Raw genomic sequence first — 21,769 nt, forward strand, 5'->3', positions numbered from 1 at the left:
AAGTCTCTCTAGACCTGCCGTGTGGCGGCGCTCGGTCTGCAATCACTGATAGTGGCGACACGCGGGTCCGACGTATACTACCGGACCGCGGCCAATTTAAAGGCTACTACCCAGCAAGTGTGGTGTCTGGCGGTGACACCACACATACCTTACGGGCTATATGAAACACATGTGGTATAGAATGTGTACTTTAAGAGTTATAAACACTTGTTTAGTAGAAGAGAAGTGTTTCACTGTAGCAAAGGTGATCAAGTGCTTTTAGCTCTTAAGGTACGCATTTAGATCCCATGTTTAATGGATATTTTTACTTTGTTATAGTCAATACTACCACCTCTCAACATATGGACAACTTTCTTAACACCGTATATCTATATTAATATTATAAAGACCAAAGTAAATCATACGTGAACATAAATCATGTTAAAAATTATTAAATTTGTTGTACAATCCACATGCTGTTTGATGTATAGGTACTTCAACACCCTGATGCGGAGGTGCATACTTCTTCCCATGCTCTTCTGTCAAAGCTCCGCTCAGTAGCAATGCTTTGTATGCCATGTGATTGTACATTTGGACTTGGACTGTATCAAGAAAAGAACTGAAACTTCGAATTCAAGGAATCCTTCTTCACAACTGGCCTGATGTTAAATCTGGGGATGCTTTTGGTAGTGTCTGTATGGTGCATATCAGCAACGTGAAATGCTTTTGCGTGGGGATGTCGTTACACTATGTGCAAGGGCCAACTTATTTTAAAGATATAAAAAAACACATTGGTCAAGAACTATTAATATAGTATGTAAGGCAAAAGGTTTATTAGAAAATGATAGCTATTGGGATGTAACACTGGAGAATGCTGTACAAGAGAGATCACTGTTCAAAGTGAGAGAGCTTTTTGCTGTATTAATAGCAACCTTTGGGCTTTCAAATCCCCAGAAAATGTGGGAAAAATACAAAAATGACATGCAGAAGATATATCGCACAGATTTAAAGCCCCTCATGCTACATGTAATGATTTGATCTACAACAAAGCTCTCCTGAATGCGGAAGACCACGTAATAATGATAACTGGAAAACATTTATCTTACCAATTAGAACCAGAAACAAGTTACGGCTCCATTTCATTGCAACAGCAACTCAATGAATATGTCCTGCAATTTAATCCAGAAACATTTTTAACTATGTTATGCAGCAAACAGAGAGTGAAGAAGGTGCTTTGTTCTTTTTATATGCTCCGTGAGGAACTAGCAAGAGTTTTGTTTTAAACTCTCTCTTAGTTAAAATTCAGAAAAATAAGGAGTTGTGTTGCACCAGCCTCCTCTGGAATAATTGACAAACTACTCAGTGGTGACTAAACAGTACATACTAGCTGTTAACTGCACCTTCGCTCACATATCAATAGTTGTGCCTTATCACAGTTTTATGTAAGAAGGAAATGAAAACTATAGTAAATGTGGTTCATTTATAACATTTAGTAGTCAAATTATACAAACAATGAAAAATACATGATGAAATGGCCATAATATCAAATGTATAGATTGTTATTCCACATATAGAAGAGGTATTGAGTAGCAGACAGGTGCATTGAAGAATGACTGCTGGAATTTGATTGATTTGCCTGTCTGCAGGACTGGTTTGAGAACATTTTTCCACACAACCAAATTATCACTTGTTGCCTGCCACTTCTATGTCTCAGTTGGTCCATTACAACCAGGGGACATCAGCTGGTATGTACGAGGTGTGACAATAAAGTAATGAGACTGATGTGAAAAAAATGTTGCTTACCATTTTAGTCAAGTTTAGTGTTGTCTCCATCAAAGTAGTTCCCTTCTGATTGTACACACTTTTTCCAGTGCTTCCGCCATTGATGGTAATATTTCTGGAACTCATCCTCTGAAATATCCTCCAAGACCCTCGTCACAGCTTTTTGATCATCTTGTGTTGTTTGATATTGGTATCCCTTGACTGCCGTTTTGACTCTTGTAAATAGAAAAAAGTCACACAGTGCGATATCTGGTGAATAAGGTGGCTGTGGTAGTACTGAAATTCGTTTTTGGGTTAAAAATTACTGTACTGACAGAGCAGTTTGGGATGGCGCATTATCGTGATGCAGAATCCAATTATCAGCAATGTTGGCACGAACACGAAGAACTCTTTTACCAAGTCTTTCTAAAATTTCTTTGCAGTAATGTAGGTTAACTGTTTGTCCAGGAGGCACCCACTCTTTATGAACAATTCCCTTGGAATCAAAGAAGCAAACATCATGCGTTTTACTTTTGCTTTGACATGTAATCTTTTTTTGGTCTGGGTGATCCCTCTGAGCACCATTGCGAACTTTGGCATTTTGTCTCTGTATCATACTGAAAAAACCAACTTTCATCACCAGTGATAACATGGCTCAACAATTCTGGATTGATTTCCATTTGTTCTAACGGATCGGCTGCCCACATTTTTTTGTGTTCCTCGCTGTTGTGGTGTGAGATTTTTGGGGACCATTTTTGCACAAATCTTTCTCATACCATGATCTTCAGTTATTATTAGGCGAACTGTTTTTTGATTGATGTTCAGTTCTTCAGCAATCGTTTTCATGGATAATCTTCGATCAGATCGTATGAGTTCATGCACCCTGGCCAAGTTGACATCCGTCCGTGAGGTTGAGGGTCGTCCATTGCGGTCTTCATCTTCAACATTCGTTCTGCCTTCACTAAACATTTTATGCCAATGAAAAACTTGAGCTCTTGACATAACCTCCTCTCCAAAAGCCTTCTGAAGCTTATCGTAAGTTGTTGTTGAGTTTTCACCCAATTTAACGCAAAAAGAAATGGCATACTGTTGTGCAATATAATGTGGTTCCATTTCTGTGACGAGAGACACAAACACGTGTTAACTTATTACAGCACAAGTTATGACTGAGCAGTTGCATTGATGTGCCGCTTGGACTAGAATCAGCTTATAGACCAAGGTCAAAGATATTGTGCCTATGGAAGCCTGCAGGGTTGCCACATCTTGCAAGGAAAATCAGTCTCATTACTTTATTGTTGCACCTCGTACTTTTCAGTGTCAATAAACTTTACAGTGGTACACTTTAAGATATTGTATTTTATTCTGAAAGCAACCAGTTTTTCCAGTTCATTTTGCCATATTCAGGCCCCATACGCTTTTTTCAAATCAACAAACTTATCATATAGTGTCATAAAACTGGATAGCGTGAATTCCAATTGTTGTGCAGATTCTTCATTGGAATACATGACAACAACTCTTCTATATGGTGAGTGTTGTGATACTACCAGGGGTATTGATGGATCAGTTGATGTAATTATGCATATGTCCTGCAAGACCACTAGGTGCAGTGTGGCAGGGTACATATGCTGGTGCCAGAACACATGGAAAAACACCTGCAACAGATTTAAGGGATGCTGTGGACCATAGTGGCCTCACTTGTTGCAACCAGCTGACGTTTATGGCAAGCTATCTGGTGTACCTACTGATGATGACCGTGTCCTATGTGGTTTTCACCTGGACTGTTGTTTGAACTTTGTTGTTACCTTCTGTCAGTGTTTGGCTAGCAATGGACTTGCCTGTCTGCCTAATGTGGTACCCTTCATGTGTGGTTCAACTGACACTTGAGTTTTCAGTGAATGAACCAACTGCTTATGGGTGTACTGAGAGGTGTAGTGATTCGAGAATTTCTGTGTAAATTCTAGAATCATTCGAGAATTTCTGTGTAAATTCTAGAATCACTCAGCCTTCTACTGTCTCAAAAACATGATATTCTAGATATGAGTGTGGGATGGTAAAATCCTACCTACTGTGCATCACGTGCTTATGTGTGCAGGTTTAAGATCAGCCGTGAGAAGAAAGTAGATGCGACGGTCGAATGGCACTGACAAGTACCTGTCGGGCAATCCACAGATGTGTTAGTGAGTGTGTGTGGAAGAACTGTGGAATCTATATGCAGCTTTGTGCTTATTGTGTCACTTACTATTGTTATGTGAAACAAGAACAGTTGAAAAAGTTCTCATGTAGACTCATGACTCAGCCTTGTTAGAGGCAAGACATTTTTTCAATCTCCTTTTTCTGAAAGTCAGGTTCTCGAAGTAGACTTTCTCTCGAATGTAAATAAATTTGTTTCTAACATACGACTGTATGAGAGACTTACTAAAGTTTTATATTATGTTGAAAGTGAGAATTTTTATTGTGCTTGAAAGTCAAATACATCGTTGATTGACGAAACATAAAGTTTGTATGGCTATTTATTTCACTAGTAGAAAGAGGCTTGAAAGTTCCTGTACCTAGCGGTATTCAACGGAGAAGAAGTCAAGAGAGCTTCCAGCAGCTGGCTATCCAGTAAAGAAGAGTGGCTGCAAATCCAAGTAAGTCATCTCATAAAGAAATGGAATGTGGTTGGGGAAAATAAATCAGTATAACCCATACCCACACTCACACTTTAAGTCGTCAGAACGTTAGAGTGGTTCATATCCAAGTGTTTACCAGTCAAATTTACGAAGCATGCTCTCCCATACTAGCATATGAGTTATTTAACAAACTTCTAAAGTACTGTATTGCACAAGAGGTGTCCATGCCCAGAAATTTTTCATTTTGTGTATTTCTAGAAGTCAGAAATTATTACTGTCTGTGGTTTATTTGTAAATAATTTATGTTTTTGAAGAAGCAGTCTTACAACACTGGCATGGAGGATATTTTGGAGCTGCAATCTACTCCGTGCCAGAATAGCACATGTGTTGTCCTTTTGCTGTGTTTCAGCCACAATGGACAAGCAGTTTCCCAAGCTCTTGAAACAGCAGCCAAAGTAGCAGCACACCTGATGGATCTGTTAAGTCTACAGTGATTTCTGGCTATCCCAGCTTTCCACCCATTCAGTGAACCTCACAAGGATGGGGAAGCGTATAAAAGTGTACAAACCTACAGCTCTGTTATCTTGTACACAAACTGGCCCTTTTTGTGATCATCTTTCTTTCCCCCACCTCTATTCATTCACTTTTAAGCAATAAATTTGCTACAAAAATGCATGTAGTGGCTGCTCATTCAGAATTCCTTCAACATCATAAAACAAAATTAGACAATTATGAATCATTGATCACAGGTGTAGAAGGCTTCGTAGAAAATGTACAAGTTTGCATGTTGTTGTGGACTGTCATATACAGAATCATTATTATGTGACATGGTGATCAGACTAACATTGATCATTGAGGTGCATGCTCAAGTGTTATGGCAGTCATTGCCTTCTTTAGCTGAAGATTTGCATGTTGCCTAGTGCTTTTGAAATTTTTCAAGCAGCTCAGACTTCCATTTCCACAGACAGTGAGATACCAGAACCATTATCTCAAATGGCAAATGTAGAGCAACTTAGTGTGCCAGATGGCAAAATTGCACAAATGTCGCAGTCCAGGTGGTAGTGGAGTGACTCCTGCTCGACCAGACAGGTATCAGATCCAGTGCCATTAAGTGGTTTTCCATTCAGCCTTAGCAAAACTTTTGCACGTTGCCCAGTTGTCCCGATTGTTTTCTATACATGCTAGAGCTAGCTGTGCATGTTATAATCATGCCTGTCAGCAGTGAGAATACCATTCTGTGTTCAGAAGTAGATTCTTTGTGTCCCTTATTTTCTCCAGGCCTGGGACTGGCTTCTAATTTCTCGACTTACAATATATTAAAAGAGTCACCAATACTGACATTTTTCAAAGCTCACCTGATAGCTTTAGCCTTGTGGAATGAGGTTAAAATAGAACTGGGTTGCTTAAAGGTATCAAAAGTCCCATCCCTTATTTCTTATATGAAAAGGACATCATCTTAAGTTGTTTCTTGCAAACTAAGTGGTGTGCTATGCCTTCTCAGGGACTTCAGGTATACAGTGAATACTCAGTCAATTGTAGACTCATACTCACTTCTGAATTCTGATGAATTGTGTTCAATGTTGGCAGGGGTCAGTATTTTACTGAGATTGATCTTTCGGGAGCTTATTTTCAACTTCCTTCCTGCTATTGAGTACTCCTTATGGCTGCCATCAGTATTCCAGTTTACCTTCTGGTATTGCTAGCACATGAGCAATCTTTCAGAAATGTCTAGAACAAACTGTTAATGATATTCCACAACGTGTTGTTTCTATGATACAGTGGTCACAGCACAGTCTAAGAAGAAGCATACTTTGAATCTCCAGTGAGTATTATCGTCTCTTTTGCAAGCCAAGTTAAACTGTAATTCGTCAAAATGCTCCTCCTTTCAGATTTCCATTATGTGCAGTATATATCCGTTGCTGTGCTGGCCGTAAACTGATATCTGAAAATGTGACAGTCATTTCCCATATTCCTACACCGAAGAATGTAAAGGACCACAAGTTATTTTGAGCAGGGTTACATATTATACCCAGTGTATCCCTAAAGTGCAACGAAAGCCCATTTGCAGAATCAATTACAGAGAAAAGGGGTTCTTTCCAGTGGACCACAGATTATCACTAAGCATTTCTTAAGCTGAAGCAATGTCTCCCAACCCCTCCTTGCCTGAACTTGTATTATCTCCATTTACCTCTCATGCTGGCCATGGATATGTCGCTATGTGGCATTGCTTAAGTACCCAAATGGTTTGGAATGGACTATTACATTCGCCTATAAGACACTCGCCACAGCACGTGGCAGTTATTCCCAGATGGAGGAGGGGGCATTGGAAATAATCTTTGGAGTCCAGTAGTTCTGCATATTCCTGTATGGCTACCAGTTTCATCTAATCACAAATCATAAGCTGTTGTTCATATTTGGCACTAAGATAGAATTATCTGAATGGACATCTCAAAAGTTACAATGCTGGGCTCTTTTCTTACGAATTACCACAGCTCCATTAATTATTACACATAGGCACAGTACGTTAATGTAGATGTGCTGTCCTGGTTTCTTGTGGGTGTCAATGAGAAATTTGATACACAAGAGAATGCGTGCCTTCATTCATTAATAGTTGGAACAGTCAGTAGAAGAGTTTCCCATCACTTCCACAAATGCTGCAGTTGCTATACATGATGACCCCTTTTCGGAGAGGTTTACCAGTTTGTGCACACAGTCTGGCTGCAGTTAGCAGACTATGCAGAACTTGATGGATTTTACTCAAGATGCCATTCACCTCATCTTTTTAAAGGTTAATCAAGATGACCATCAGTGTCAGGAGGTGATTTTGGACATTCTGTGCTCCCATATATTGTGACTCCTGCATCAGTCTCACTGGGGCGTTTCCATAATGAAACATCTGGCCCAGAAACACCTGTGCCTGCTCAACTGTGGATTTTGCAGTCAATGCCATGTGACCATGCGGTTGATTTGAATACATGCATATTCTCATTTCCCATACAACATCAAAATGCAGCAGGCCACGACAGTGAATACCACTAAGACCTCGTCCATTGTTTTTTCTATCAAAGGATTGTTGTTGCCAATAATGAACTGCAGTTTACAAGCACTGTTTTTGCACCCAGAATGGAATCCAGCATTTTATTACACTTCCAGTTCACACTCCCCCAACTGCGTGTAGTGTGAATGTTTAAAATACATGTGGAAAAACTAGTGACATTCATGCCTACTGATATTGCACTGCTTTCTTTTCTATTCCCTTACTGAATAGGAGCAGTTCACTATTGAATTTTAGCAGAACTCTTGTACTGAAGCCCTTATAATTTCATGTTAGATCTGTTGCAGACTCCTTTGGTATAAGAAGAAGAAGAAGAAGAAGCAGCCACACACATATTAAGATGCATGCCCTCATTTAGCAGGCACATATGGATGTACGTCCAGTTGTAAATGTGACTTCATCTCACCCAGAAAGGCTACCAGCTTTTCCTGTGAGCCACACTCCTTGAGGAGTCCTTTGCCTACAGTGAAGTCGCCTTGTTTGTGCCATCTGGAGCAACTCAACTTTCAGATCTGCCACAGCTGTGAGCAAGTTCACACAGTCCACACTGAGGACTGACAACATCCCAGGTTGTGTGTGTTTAGCATTTCTGGTTCTCAAGTATACTACTGGCCATTAAAATTGCTACACCAAGAAGAAATGCAGATGATAAATGGGTATTCATTGGACAAATATATTATACTAGAACTGACATGTGATTACAGTTTCACACAATTTGGGTGCATAGATCCTGAGAAATCGGTACCCACAACAGCCACCTCTGGTCATAATAACGGCCTTGATACACCTGGGCATTGAGTCAAACAGAGCTTGGATGGCGTGTACAGGTATAGCTGCCCATGCAGCTTCAACATGATACCACAGTTCATCAAGAGTAGTGACTGGTGTATTGTGACGAGCCAATTGCTCGGCCGCCATTGACCCCACGTTTTCAGTTGGTGAGAGATCTGGAGAATGTGCTGGCCAGGGCAGCAGTCCAACATTTTCTGTATCCAGTAAGGCCCGCACAGGACCTGCAACATGCGGTCGTGCATTATCATGCTGAAATGTAGGGTTTCGCAGGGATCGAGTGAACGGCAGAGCCACGGGTCGTAACACATCTGAAATGTAATGTCCACTGTTCAAAGTGCCGTCAATGCGAATAAGATGTGACCGAGACGTGTAACCTATGGCACACTATACCAATACGCCGGGTGATACACCAGTATAGCGATGACGAATACACGTTTCCAATGTATGTTCACCGCGATGTCGCCAAACACGGATATGACCATCATGATGCTGTAAACAGAACCTGGATTCAACTGAAAAAGTGATGTTTTGCCATTCGCACACCATTCGTTGTTGAGTACACCATCACAGGTGCTCCTGTCTGTAATGCAGCGTCAAGGGTAACCGCAGCCATGGTCTCCGAGCTGATAGTCCATGCTGCTGCCAATGTCGTTGAACTGTTCATGCAGATGGTTGTTGTCTTGCAAACGTCCCCATCTGTTGACTCAGGGACTGTGACGTGGCTGCACGATCTGTTACAGCCATGTGGATAAGATGCCTGTCATCTCGACTGCTAGTGATACGAGGCCATTGGGATCCAGCATGGCGTTCCGTATTACCCTCCTGAACCCACCGATTCCATATTCTGCTAACAGTAATTGGATTTCGACCAACATGAGCAACCATGTCGCGATACGATAAGCCACAATTGTGATAGGCTACAATCCGACCTTTATAAAAGTCGGAAACGTGATGGTACGCATTTCTCCTCCCTACACGAGGCATCACAACAATGTTTCACCAGGCAACAGCGGTCAACTGCTGTTTGTGTATGAGAAATCGGTTGGAAACTTTCCTCATGTCAGCACATTGTAGGTGTCGCCACCGGTCTCAACCTTGTGTGAATGCTCTGAAAAGCTAATTATTTGCACATCACAGCATCTTCTTCTTGTCGGTTAAATTTTGCGTCTGTAGCATGTCATCTTCATGGTGTAGCAATTTTAATGGCCAGTAGTGTAATTGTCTGTTACCCTTTTGGATCTGCCCCTTCTACCACCAGCAGTATCTGATGTCGCACCCCAGCCTTCACAGCAGGTCACACCCACCTTCTCCCCCATTCCAGCCTAGATGGTCCTAGCCTTACAGGCTGATTCCAGCGGGGAAAGAACTTATTATCCCACTGGATGTATCAGTTGTTCACTTGATATAATTATGTGTATGTCTGGCCAGGTTGCTAGGTGTGGCAAAAAAGGATATATCCATTGGTGCCACATTATGTGGCAAAACACCCTGGTGGATTTAAGGGCTGCTGCTGACAACCATGGCCTTACTTGTCACAGCTAGCTGATGTTTACTACAATTTCTCTAATGAACCTCATATTGGAACATACCGCTTTTGGTAAAGCAATGTGTTACCTAACATCTCCCTAGCCAAAAAAAAAAAATCATGATCATCACAGAGAAAGTATTTTATCAGCTAATTGTTCTAGAATCACAAACTGTTTGGAAGTTTGCTATTATTGCGCATGTACGCTGGGTGGATGGTTACCCCACAAGTCCAAGGTAGGATGATAATGGCAATTTTGCTATGCATTGCAGTACCTACTGAGTTTCCGGTTATTCTTTGTTATGAAGTCCAAGCTCTGAGAAGCAGGTCATACTGTTGAATAAATGTGATGTCTTGACGAGGGTGCTGACATCTTGGAGGACTTATGATGATTCATTTTTGTCTCTTAGATTCATACAGAATTGTAATTAGTACTGTGAGGTTGAGTTTATGTGACATTAGATCAAATGTATGAACAATGAACATCCCTTACACCATCAGTTGCAACAAAAGACAACTGTTATCCGAAGACATACTTTCTGTTATTTTGTAGAAAGTGAGAATTAAGTAAGGCTTTCAGATTCCAGCACAAGAACAGCTGCAGCAGTTAAGAGGTCCATATTAAGAATATTAAACAGTTTGTCTGAACAGTATTTCAAGAAGCAGCACTTCAGAATTGCAGAGCAATGACATTCATAAACTGAACATACACACACTTTTTCAGATACAGGGAACATCTCATTCAGGGAAATCTGGTGCAGGATCCAGAATACTTCTTCTCTGACAGGTGAGATAATCTGAACAAGAAGAATACATAAAGTACATCAAGAAGAAAATAGGAATTTTGAAAAAAAGGGTTGTCAGTGAATGGTGCTGTTGCCTGTAGCAATGCAGTCTGCAGCTAAAATACTGTGGCAACAATGTTAAATAATTATGTCTAAGAAGAGTTAACAGACTTTAGAGGAATTGGTGTATTGATGAATAACTGTTAATTCAATCAACAACAATTACTTTGCAGAAGAAATTATTACGGTCTAAGAATCAAGAGATTGGTGGATGGAACTACCACCACAGCCTCACCTGTCGTAACCAGCTGATATTTATAGCAAGCTTTCCAGTACACTACACATCCATGATATTAGTGCACTTGACTTTGGGTGGCCATTATCGGAAACACAGTGACATTATGGTAAACAAGTACAATGGTGATTAAAGAAAATGTATCACATTCTGAATGATTTCAAAACAGCTGTGCATATACTATCAAACCATTCAGTGTGCCCTCATGAGATATATTGGGATAAAAACTCATGATAATCCAAAATCGCCCTCACTCTCAGGTGCAGTGATATTGTGGTCAACAAATACTTATTGATGATGACCCTGTGCTATGTGTTTACTCGTGGACTGTGATTTGGACTTCATTGTTCCTTAACATTTTTGTTTTACTATCCCACAGAAATGTCTGTTTTCCTATTGCGGTACTGTCTTTGGTCACCATTCGACTAGCAGCTGTGTTGTCAGTGAATGAACTGAGGCCAAATGAGTTCACCTTCAGTGCATTTCATATTTGTGTGTTTCCCAGTCGAACATACTAATGTATGAGTTATTCAACAAACTTCCATAACACTGTATGTCAAAGAGATACTCACATACATAATTTTTCTTTGTATTTTCAGGACAGTCAGGAACTATTACTTTCCACAATTTATTTGTGATTGTTAGTACTCAGTTGTAATTTACAAGAATGAATTGTTTAATATACATTTTATTTTGAATCACATTTGTCTTCCTTGTACTATGGGTCTTCAAAGCTCATCTTGTCTTTCATATCTCTCATGATGTTCGTATTCATTTTTTTTTCTGCCTAAGAGAATTTTGAGATAAACTGTACGTAAAATTTATAGGATCAAATGAAATGTACAGTACGAGGCTTAGGATTTGACTCGTGACATATTGTTATTGTGTTACGTGACATCATGGCTGGTTGGCATATTTGAAGAGGTCATTTGGTGAGCACTTTGTTTTGCGGTTTGAAATTGTTAATAGTTGTCTTAGATATGACAAAGGCATTCAATAGCTATTGTCAAATGGTGCCAATGATATGACCACTGCCATAAAGTTTTTGCAACAGTATGCCTTGCTGGCTGAATCTAAATAGTGACACTTCTCTGGTGGATACATGAAGGTGAATATTTACTAGATAAGGTGCAATTTAGAGAGGATGAGACATGTTTTTTTAATGTTTTATTTGTTAATGAGTTGTGGCTCTTCGACTGGTCTGAAGGAAAGTTGGCAATGCTAATTGAGGACTGTAGTAGTGCCTATTGTGGATTATGTATGAACTAGTGCCACAGACTGATGGAGGTGATGCCTCTTCCAGAAAATGTGTGCACTGACACAGTAGAAAAGTGGATTAGGTGACTGACTGATCTGTAGTGTAGTCTGAGATCTAGTTTAGGTTGGAATGTTACAGTTTGGTTGTGGGTTGGTAGAGCCAGCAAATGTGAATAGTATAAAACTGGTTGAGGTGACTGAGTGATCTGTAGCATAGCCTGAAGCCTCAGTTAGTTGGAATCTGAAGATTTGATTGTTCATTAGTAGCAATCGCTTGTAAAATGTTCATTTCAAAAATCTGGTGTAGTATTTACAGAATGTTCTGAAGTCCTCGGTTAGTGGTTAGGTAGGAACACAAGAGTACAATTCAAATTTTACAGAGCATTCTGTTTTATGTTACAACTGTACTTCATTAGCTTGCTACCTATTTTCATTCACTTTAAATGATGATGTTTATCAAACACTATTTTATCATTGGTTCTGCCATCATGTGTAATCAGTTAACACCACCTGTTGTCTATTACTAAACCATATTTTGTGCATTTGTCTTAAATTATAATTTTCAGTGCATTTTATGGTAGTTTTTATGATTTGTATTAGTAGTTATACGTTTTACTGACATTTCAGTACCTGCATATGATTCTAATATATGTCAATGTTTTTTAATTGGCTGTAGATGTGCTCTTAAGTTTTACTTGGCTTCTTGCCTCTATCTCTTTTTTTGCCTGTTAGATGATAGCATATTGTAGCCAATGAGAATTGCTTAATCTAATGATATATTTTGGTGGAAGATAAGAAGAAATGATAACATTTGTTTTTAATATGGGGAGGCTTAGAAAACTAGTTGTTGTGACAGGCTGACCTATACTGTAGCCTGAGGTCTAGGTTAGGTTGGAATGTGAAAAATCAGTTGCCAGTTGATGAAACCCTTAATGTGAATAGGAAAAAAATTAATGTGCTGACAGACTGAGCTGTAATGAAGCATGAGGTCTAGGTTAGGTTGGAATGTGACAGTTTTCCTGTGAGTTGGCAAAACTGATCAGTCTCAACATTAAAATACAACTGCTGCAGTAGACTGAGGTGTAGCATAGCTTGAGATATATGTTCATCTCTGAAATAACTTACTTGTATGTGTTATCTCTGACTTAGCTGAAAATTCTCTCAATGTGGTTTAATTCTAATCTAATATACTGGTATGTGAAACTTGAATGAAAGTAGCTTTCACATGATATGTCACTACCAAGTAACACAGATTGGTGGAAGTTGGTCCACACATTGAAAGACCTGCTACAGTCTAACACACCAAACTGATCATTTCGAGAAGATTCCTGGATGCATTACATGTTCCCACCTCACACATATGAGAGTATGTCCAGAATTACTACGTAGACTGAATCTGCTGTAATCTTAAGAATAACATGCGACCCCCACTCCTTGTCAGTCCAATCCCTATGCTCTGAGCACCATCGCAATGGTGTGAGTGTCAACAGAACACAACATACTGGTCATCAGGCAAGGAGATCCCTCCCATGCAGTCACCATGCCACTATGGAGCATGATATTGCATGCCATGCACTCCTGTTAAATGCGGTTGCAGTTGCTCTTGCTCTATGAGGTGAGTCCTTTTGTGCCTGTTGCACAATGTAGCAATCACCTGTTGTTGTAGTTGACCGTGGTCAACCATCTCTTCTCTTTCGGGCAGCAGAGCCTGTGGCTTGGAATGCTCCCCACGCATGTGAAACACTGCCGTGAGCAGTACCAAAGTCCTGCACTACACTCATCGCACTTTGTCCTACTTCCGGTTTCCCAATGATTACTCCCCATATGAAGTCATTCAAATGTCATCTCCAGGCCATGTTGTAATGATGAACACCACCACAGTGCATCATAACTACTTACTGACTGAAACACACTTTCTTTTCCCGGTCCTTCAGCTGCCTCGTGTAGCAGAGCCAGCTCCATTTAATGCTATAGTCAAGCTGACCTCATGCCATGTGTGACATCCAGTTTTCTGTGCCTTACTGGGAGCCCTGTCACAACTTGCTCCCACACTTTAATTCATATCTGCCAAGTTGTTAATGTGTTAGGTTACTTTTACCTATTTCGTCCTTAAGTTTTGCAGAGCAGTATAGAACAAAATACTAATAAACTTTATTTACAAACCACAGGAAATTATGAATGAGCATTTCAATTGGTGACTGACAACTGACTCATAATTTGTCACATTCAGTTTCCATAGGCATGCAGTGCAACAGCCGCAAGCCACTCTAAGCGCAATTTTGCCCTGTGTGTGTGTTTGGGGGGGGGGGGGGGGTGTATATGTATGATATATATATATATATATATATATATATATATATATATATATATATATGATGTAAATAAAACAGAAAGAAACTTCCACATGGGAAAAATATATTAAAAACAAAGATTCCAAGACTTACCAAGCGGGAAAGCGCCGGCAGACAGGCACATGAACAAAACACACAAACACACACACAGAATTACGAGCTTTCGCAGCTGGTAGTTGCTTCGTCAGGAAGGAAGGAAGGAGAGGGAAAAATGAAAGGATGTGGGTTTTAAGGGAGAGGGTAAGGAGTCATTCCAATCCCGGGAGCGGAAAGACTTCCCTTAGGGGAAAAAAAGGACAGGTGTACACTCGCACACACACACACACACACACACACACACACACACACACACACACACACATATCCATCCGCACATACACAGACACAAGCATGGTAAGTCTTGGAATCTTTGTTTTTAATATATATATATATATATATATATATATATATATATATATATATATATATATTGTAGATTTTGGTTGGTAAGTACATTAATAATTTATTGTTTATTCTAAGAAGTACGTATATGTGTTTATTTAATGTAGTGGCTTGCAATTTAGTTGTATATTAATGAACCTACATACAGATCTGTGGGTTGCTTTTGTTTGGTTTCCCTCCTGAGGGACACAGCCCTATCCTATGCACCTTCATTGCCAGCCAAAAGGTTTTGCAGTCCTCGTTGAAGGTGATGGCTATGCTAGCAGTAGCATAGCTACTAGCAGGTCCATACTAGCTGGACAGATCTTAGAAGAGGATCCTGACAAGAGTGTCCCATGCCTTAGGAAGGGAGGGAAGAGAGAGTGCTGACCATCTAGCAAATGACATGTGCTTAGGTCAAAAGATGACAGCCCAACAAAGAGATTGTGAGTTAACAACCTGCATCTCTTAATAACATTGTTAAAGAAGCTTCAAGAAGAATGAGCCAGATGGGCAATAAGGTGACAACCTTTGCATTGAAATGGCTGTAAGAATTAGGTCTACAACATGTGGATCCTCTATAAGAATTGAAAACTACAAGCCATAGCAGAACTTAACAAGTAAAAGCTAGACATTAAGGGAATGAGTGAAGTTCGTTAGAATGAGTGTTTTAAAATAAAACTATCAGAGGAGCTGACTTTTCTCTATTCAGGCAATCCAAATGCAGATGACAATCTTGTAAATAGTGTTGACATAATGCTAAATAAAATAGCAAAGACTAGTTTGCTGGAGTGGAAACCAATATCTGACAGAATTAGGTTTAACTCTCAGATATGGAATACAACAGTCATTCATTGCTATGTTAAAACTGAACAAGCAGCACACACACACACGCACGCACGCAAATGCAACTTGTACACATGTCTGCAGTCTCACAAACTGAAACTGTGGTTTCAATTCTCTGAGACTGCAGACGCGTGTGCAAGTTGTGTGTGTGTGTGTGTGTGTGTGTGTGTGTGTTACTGCTGAACAAAGGCCTTAATGGCCGAAAGCTATAATTGTGTGAATCCTTTTGTTGTGCCTATTGTGATTCAGCATCTCCACTTTATGGTGAGTAGCAACTATCCTTCTCTTGATCTACTATGGTATACTCTGCATGGAGCTCAGTCTTTTTCCTACTGGTTTCTGCTATGTTCATTTTTGTTTTCAATTTTTTTCTTTCTCCCTCCTTCTTATATGTGTCAAACAGCCGAAGTTCAGCATCCAGGTAGTAGTGAGATAACTGGCTCTACCACATCTGTTACACCTGTGTGATTCATTTACCTTTTTGACTGTCAGTTTCTTTCCTGATGAAGTCAGTGGTAGTTTTTATCAAAAGTCTGGAGTTTCCTACTGAATTAACATGACTAGTGCAGTGAGAAGTTTATACACATAATAAATCCTTCATGAAAGGCTTCATTGTCATGCAAGATGTGATCAAAAAGAAACCAAACTTTTACTTTAACACATTTATTACTTATTGTACAACACTGTAAGCACTGTGGCCCTCAAAACAGTCCCCTATACTGGTGATACACTGTTCCCATCATTTCTCCCACTTTTGAAAGGGCTCCATGAATGCATTTTTTAGGATGGTGCACAGATCTCTTGTCACATTGTCTGAATTTCCTATGTAATTTGGAAACAATGTCCTTTGAAGATGGTTTTTAGTTTGGGGAGGAGGGGGGGGGGGGGGAGGGGGCTTGGTCTGGAGAATATAGTAGATGGGGGCACAATGGGATTGTTATGTTTTGCTACATAGCTGTGGACAGGGAGTAGGTATGAGTTGGCACTTCGTCATTGATTTGACGTATCTCATGTTTGTCACTCAAAATTTGATGATATGATCGTACCCTGATGCCCACTTTGTCAGCAACTTCTTGAACAGTTAAATGATGATTTCCACAAATCACAGCACATTATCTCTCTACATCGACACCCTCTGTTGATGTAGATGATAATCTGAGACTGGGATCATCACTGACTGACATTCTGCTCTCTTGAAAACACTTAAACCTCTCATAACGCTGTGTATGACTCCTATAGTCCTTCCCGTTTGCTTGGCTAAGCAACTGCCAAGTTTGTTGCAGAATTTCACTTGCGCACGCACACACACACACACACACACACACACACACACACACACACACACACACACACACTGTTCTTAAATCCCTTTCATTGCTTTGGGACTAATTTGATGAGCAGCTTGGTCACATGCTCACTTCAGCAGCTGTTACTTGCTTACTGTTATAGTGGAACACAGAAAATGGTAGTTTGTTGTCTAAACTTGCCACTATGTGTGCTCCATGTGCTGGTTGACACACTGTTTCAGTTTCTTTTTGAACACATCTTGTATTTTAATTACAGGTTTTTAATTTTAGAAACCCTCTTTTGCCACATTGTCTCTCCTACCAGTTGTACTGTGAATTCTTGCTTTTACTTTACCAGTTTAGAAAACTCATGCTCATACTAGCAAGAAGTCAAGTTCCACATACTATTCCTGATATCTTGTCTAGCACTTGATATCCTTTCCAACGAGCTTATCATTAAAATTAGTACCTCGTGCTGCCATCTATCTTTTCATATAGATTTTCGTCTTTCAAGAGCCTATCAGTCTCTAATCCTCAGCACTCTGGTCTTCCATAATCACACTATCCATACTCAGACTTATTCAACATTCTCTGTCCATTTTGAAAAATTATTTTTTTCTGTGGCAGTAATCTTGTTCTTCGATTTCAGAGAGAGAGAGAGAGAGAGAGAGAGAGAGAGAGAGAGAGAGAGAGAGATATTCTTGTTCTCCGACAGCTGGAACAACATTCCCAATAGCATGTGACAAAGCTATCTCAACTACTCGTTTCATTTCCAGCTGAGAATACATCTACTCTACAAAGAAACTATCATACATTCCAAATTATTCTGTCAACTACTCACAGCCACGGACAGCTGACCACCACCACCACCATCTTCCACAGCCTCAAGAATTTCCTTCACCTCCCATAAAACACCATGTCCAACACTGTCTAATCTAATCTGAAAAAATCTGACCCCTGAAGAAGTCTCAGTCCTCTCAGAAAACCTCATTTTCAGGTTCAGCTTCAAAACCAGGATCAACATTGCTCTACTAGAAAAAGACCTGCTTTTCTTTACTTGTTCCTTTTAGTGAAAGCATTTATTTGCTCTTCATCCTACTGACAACATACACTCAAAAATATACCTTCAACTTTGTCTGAAACAGATGCAAACCAATCTCAACTGTCGGTCTGCTGCTTCATCCATCCAGACACCCCCTGACAACTTTCAAGGATTTCTCATCTCTTTTCTGCCTCTTCCTAATGAGTGCAAGATCAAAAGAATAGAACATAATGCTACTTATGATGTCATACTAATCATAACCTTATTGCTCTTTTCACTGACAAAAATTCCACAATCATTGTCGTGAATTACAAGGTCTCCACCAGCTTTCTGATACCACCATTTACAAATACGAGGGTGGTTTGATACGTCTGAAAGAATGGAACATTTCTGTTGCACGTTTCTGGTTGGTAAGCTCCATTATTCCAAAGATTGTACAAAAAATTTCAACAATATACAATGTACAGTCTATTGTTCAAAGCTGTCTGAATTGGTCTGTGCACGTCATATGCAATTGAAAATGGAGAGAACCGAGTTTCATGCTATTATTACCCATTTTAATTTGAAGGGTGGGACTGCGCACACATGAAAACATAATTGGACAAAGTTCACGTGGACTCTGCACCATCACTGAAGACCTTTTACTTTCGGATTAATGAAATCAGGAAGGAAACCATCAACTAAATCCATGATATGGTAATGCAAAAATCAAACAATGGAAAATCCAGGATGGAATGTAGCAATATTATGAAAACGAAAGTTGCTACTCACCATATAGCAGAGATGCTGAGTCACAGATAGGCACAACAAAAAGACTGTCACAAATAAAGCTTTAGGCAGGTAAGGACTTTGTCAAAAAACAGACAACACACACACACACACACACTCGTGCAAACGCAACTCACACACACGACTGCAGTCTTAGGCAACTGAAACCACACTGCCTTGTGGTTTCATTTGCCTGAGACCTGCAGTCATATGTGTGACTTGTATTTGCTCAATGTGTCATCTATTTTTGGTGAAGGCCTTACGGGCCGAAAGCTTTATTTGTGACAGTCTTTTTGTTGTGCGTATCTGTGACTCAGCATCTCTGCTATATGGTGAGTACAACTTTCCTTTTCATGATATTGTTATATGGTATCGCAAGACGGCCAAATAAAAATCAGTGAGACTGCTGATACTGTTGGCATTTCAACTGAGTACATAATATGCTGCATGGAGAATTGTTTATGAAGAAGATGTGTGCAAGGTGGGTGCCGTGTTAGCTCACAGTCACATCCTTGAATAATCATTACAGATTACTTGGATAGGGTATAACAATAACTGGATTGTATTATGCTTGATTGCTGGGTCATTTGAAGCTTGGATTGGCCAGAAAAAAAAAAGACCAAGGTTGGCATGCAGAACAGTGCTCTTTCATCAGGGTTATGGATCGTGCCAAACATTAGTGACAACAATGGCAAAAGTGCTTTAATTGGGCTTTGAATTGGCTCCGCATCCACCCTATTCACCAAACCTAACCCCAATGACTCCTTCCTGTTCCCTAACCTGAAAATTTGGCTTGATAAGAAGTCTTCATCAAATGCAATCAACGAGTATTCTGCAGAGTTTGATAAAACCTATTTTTCCAGTGGGGTGAAAAAAACTGGACAAATTGCATGTAACTCAAAGAAATCTTATGTCAAGAAGTAAGGTCCATTATTTATAAAACAAACTTTTTTCTTGCATTATTAGAAGACTTATTAAACCACTCTCGTATTACTCTAAGGAATCACCCTTGTATTACTCTGAAGAGCCAAAGAAACTGGTACACCTGCCTGATATCATGTAGGGCCCCCATGAGCATGCAGTATTGCAGCACGATGTAGTGTGCACTTAACTATCGTCTGAAGTAGTGCAGGAGGGAATTGAGGCCATGAATCCTGCAGTGCTGTTCATTAATCTGTAAGAGTATGAGGGGGCATAGATCTCTCCTGAACAGCATGTTGCACGGCATTCCAGATATGCTCAATAATTTTCATGTTTGAGGAGTTTGGTTGCCAGCATAAGTGTTTAAACTCATAAGAGTGTTCCTGGAACAACTCTGTAGCAATTCTGGATGTGTGGGGGTGTCACATTGACTGCTGGAGTTGCCAAAGTCTGCCGGAATGCACAATGGACATGAATGGTTGCAGGTAATAAAACAGGATGCTTATGTACATGTCACCTGCCAGCGTCATATCTAGACGTATCAGGGGTCCCATATGACGCCAACTGCTCACGCCACACTCCACTAGCTTGAACAGTCCCCCTCCTTACATGCAGGGTCTATGGATTCATGAGGTTGTCTCCATACCCGTACACATCCATCTGCTTAATACAATTTAAAACGAGATTCATCCAACCAGGCAACATGTTTCCAGTCATCAACAGTCCAATGTCGGTGCTGATGGGCCCAGGTGAGGCATAAAGCCTTGTGTTGTGCAATCATCAAGGGTGCATGAGTGTAGCCCTGAAAGCCAATATGTGATGTTTTGTTGAATGGTTCACATGTTGACACTTGTGGATGACCCAGCATTGAAATCTGCAGCAATTTGCGGGAGGGTTGCATGTCTGTCACGTGGAACTATTCTCTTCAGTCATTGTTGGTCCTGTTCCTGCTGAATCTTTTTCTGCCCGCAGCGATGTTGGATATTTGATATTTTAATGGATTCCTGATATTCATGGTACACTCATGAAATGGTTGTACGGGAAAATCCCCACTTCATCGCTACCCTTGGAGATGCTGTGACCCATCACTTGTGCGCTGACTAAAACACCACGTTCAGACTCACCTGAATCTTGATAACCTGCAATTGTAGCAGCAGCAACCAATCTAACAACTGTGCCAGACACTTGTTGTCTCATATAGGTGTTGCAGACCACAGCGTCATATTCTGTCTGTTTACATATGTCTGTAGTGAATATGAATGCCTGTACCAGTTTCTTTGGTGCTTCAGTGAATCTGTGCCGAGAAGTAAGGTCAGTTATTTATAAAACAAACACTTTTTCATGCTTTATTAGAAGGCTTATTAAACCACCCTCATCTTATGACTACAATGTTATTCCAACATTACCCTCATCAAAATATTATCTCCATTACAAAACCTGTCACCTGACTATGTCTCACGAGAGACACTGACAGTCCCTTGTACACCCCATTTTACGTGCTAGCCAAAACAAACTACGTTGCTGTCCCTATGGTTGCACACATGTAGCCGATTACAGAGCTCCCACAAAAAGATACTCTGCCTCTGTTGATCAGCATCTCTAATCCATTGCCTACCACTTCCATTACTACATCCAAAGACACATCCACAGTTTTTATTTATTGCCACTAGACACATGCTATATTTCCTTACAACGACATCACCGTGTGTACGGCCAATCTGCCATGGAATACCCACATTTTCAAGCGTTGCCCGAATACCAAACACACTACCTCATTCCTACTTAAAAGTATATATTGTTCATCCAAGTAAATGTACAAACTACAAAACATTTTTATCTACTCACAGGATGACATAAAACATGACAGACAAGAATTGATTATCAAAGCTACTGCAAAATAATGATGCATGTTCAGAAAGCCATCACAAAAGGAAGAAAGCGGGGCAATCATGGTCTTGGAAAGATGGACGAAGGAGGTGGACAGCTTATTGACTTGTGCAGGGAAAGGCAGCTAGTAGTAGTAAATAAATGGTTCAAAAATCACACTGCGAGGGTCTACACTTTGAAGTCACCA

General features: G+C 40.1%; 1 protein-coding gene across 7 annotated transcripts in view; it reads left to right on the plus strand.

The window, feature by feature from the left end:
* LOC126277952 (tetratricopeptide repeat protein 12-like) overlaps nt 1–21,769 on the plus strand; it is a 101,721-nt gene that overhangs the window by 72,228 nt on the left and 7,724 nt on the right. Inside the window, exon 5 of one of the 7 annotated variants that reach the window (XM_049977556.1) lies at nt 3,833–4,210. The exons of 4 other annotated variants lie outside the window; for them this stretch is intronic. In XM_049977556.1, coding sequence (XP_049833513.1) covers nt 3,833–3,861 — 29 coding nt within the window. In that variant the 3' untranslated portion in view covers nt 3,862–4,210. Of the gene's footprint in view, nt 1–470; nt 4,237–21,769 lie in introns of those variants that run through there. 2 more of the 7 variants (XM_049977562.1, XM_049977560.1) reach the window with 2 other exon arrangements.

The sequence above is a fragment of the Schistocerca gregaria genome, chromosome 6 (genome assembly GCF_023897955.1).
Source record: "Schistocerca gregaria isolate iqSchGreg1 chromosome 6, iqSchGreg1.2, whole genome shotgun sequence".
Taxonomy (NCBI): Eukaryota; Metazoa; Arthropoda; class Insecta; order Orthoptera; family Acrididae; genus Schistocerca; species Schistocerca gregaria.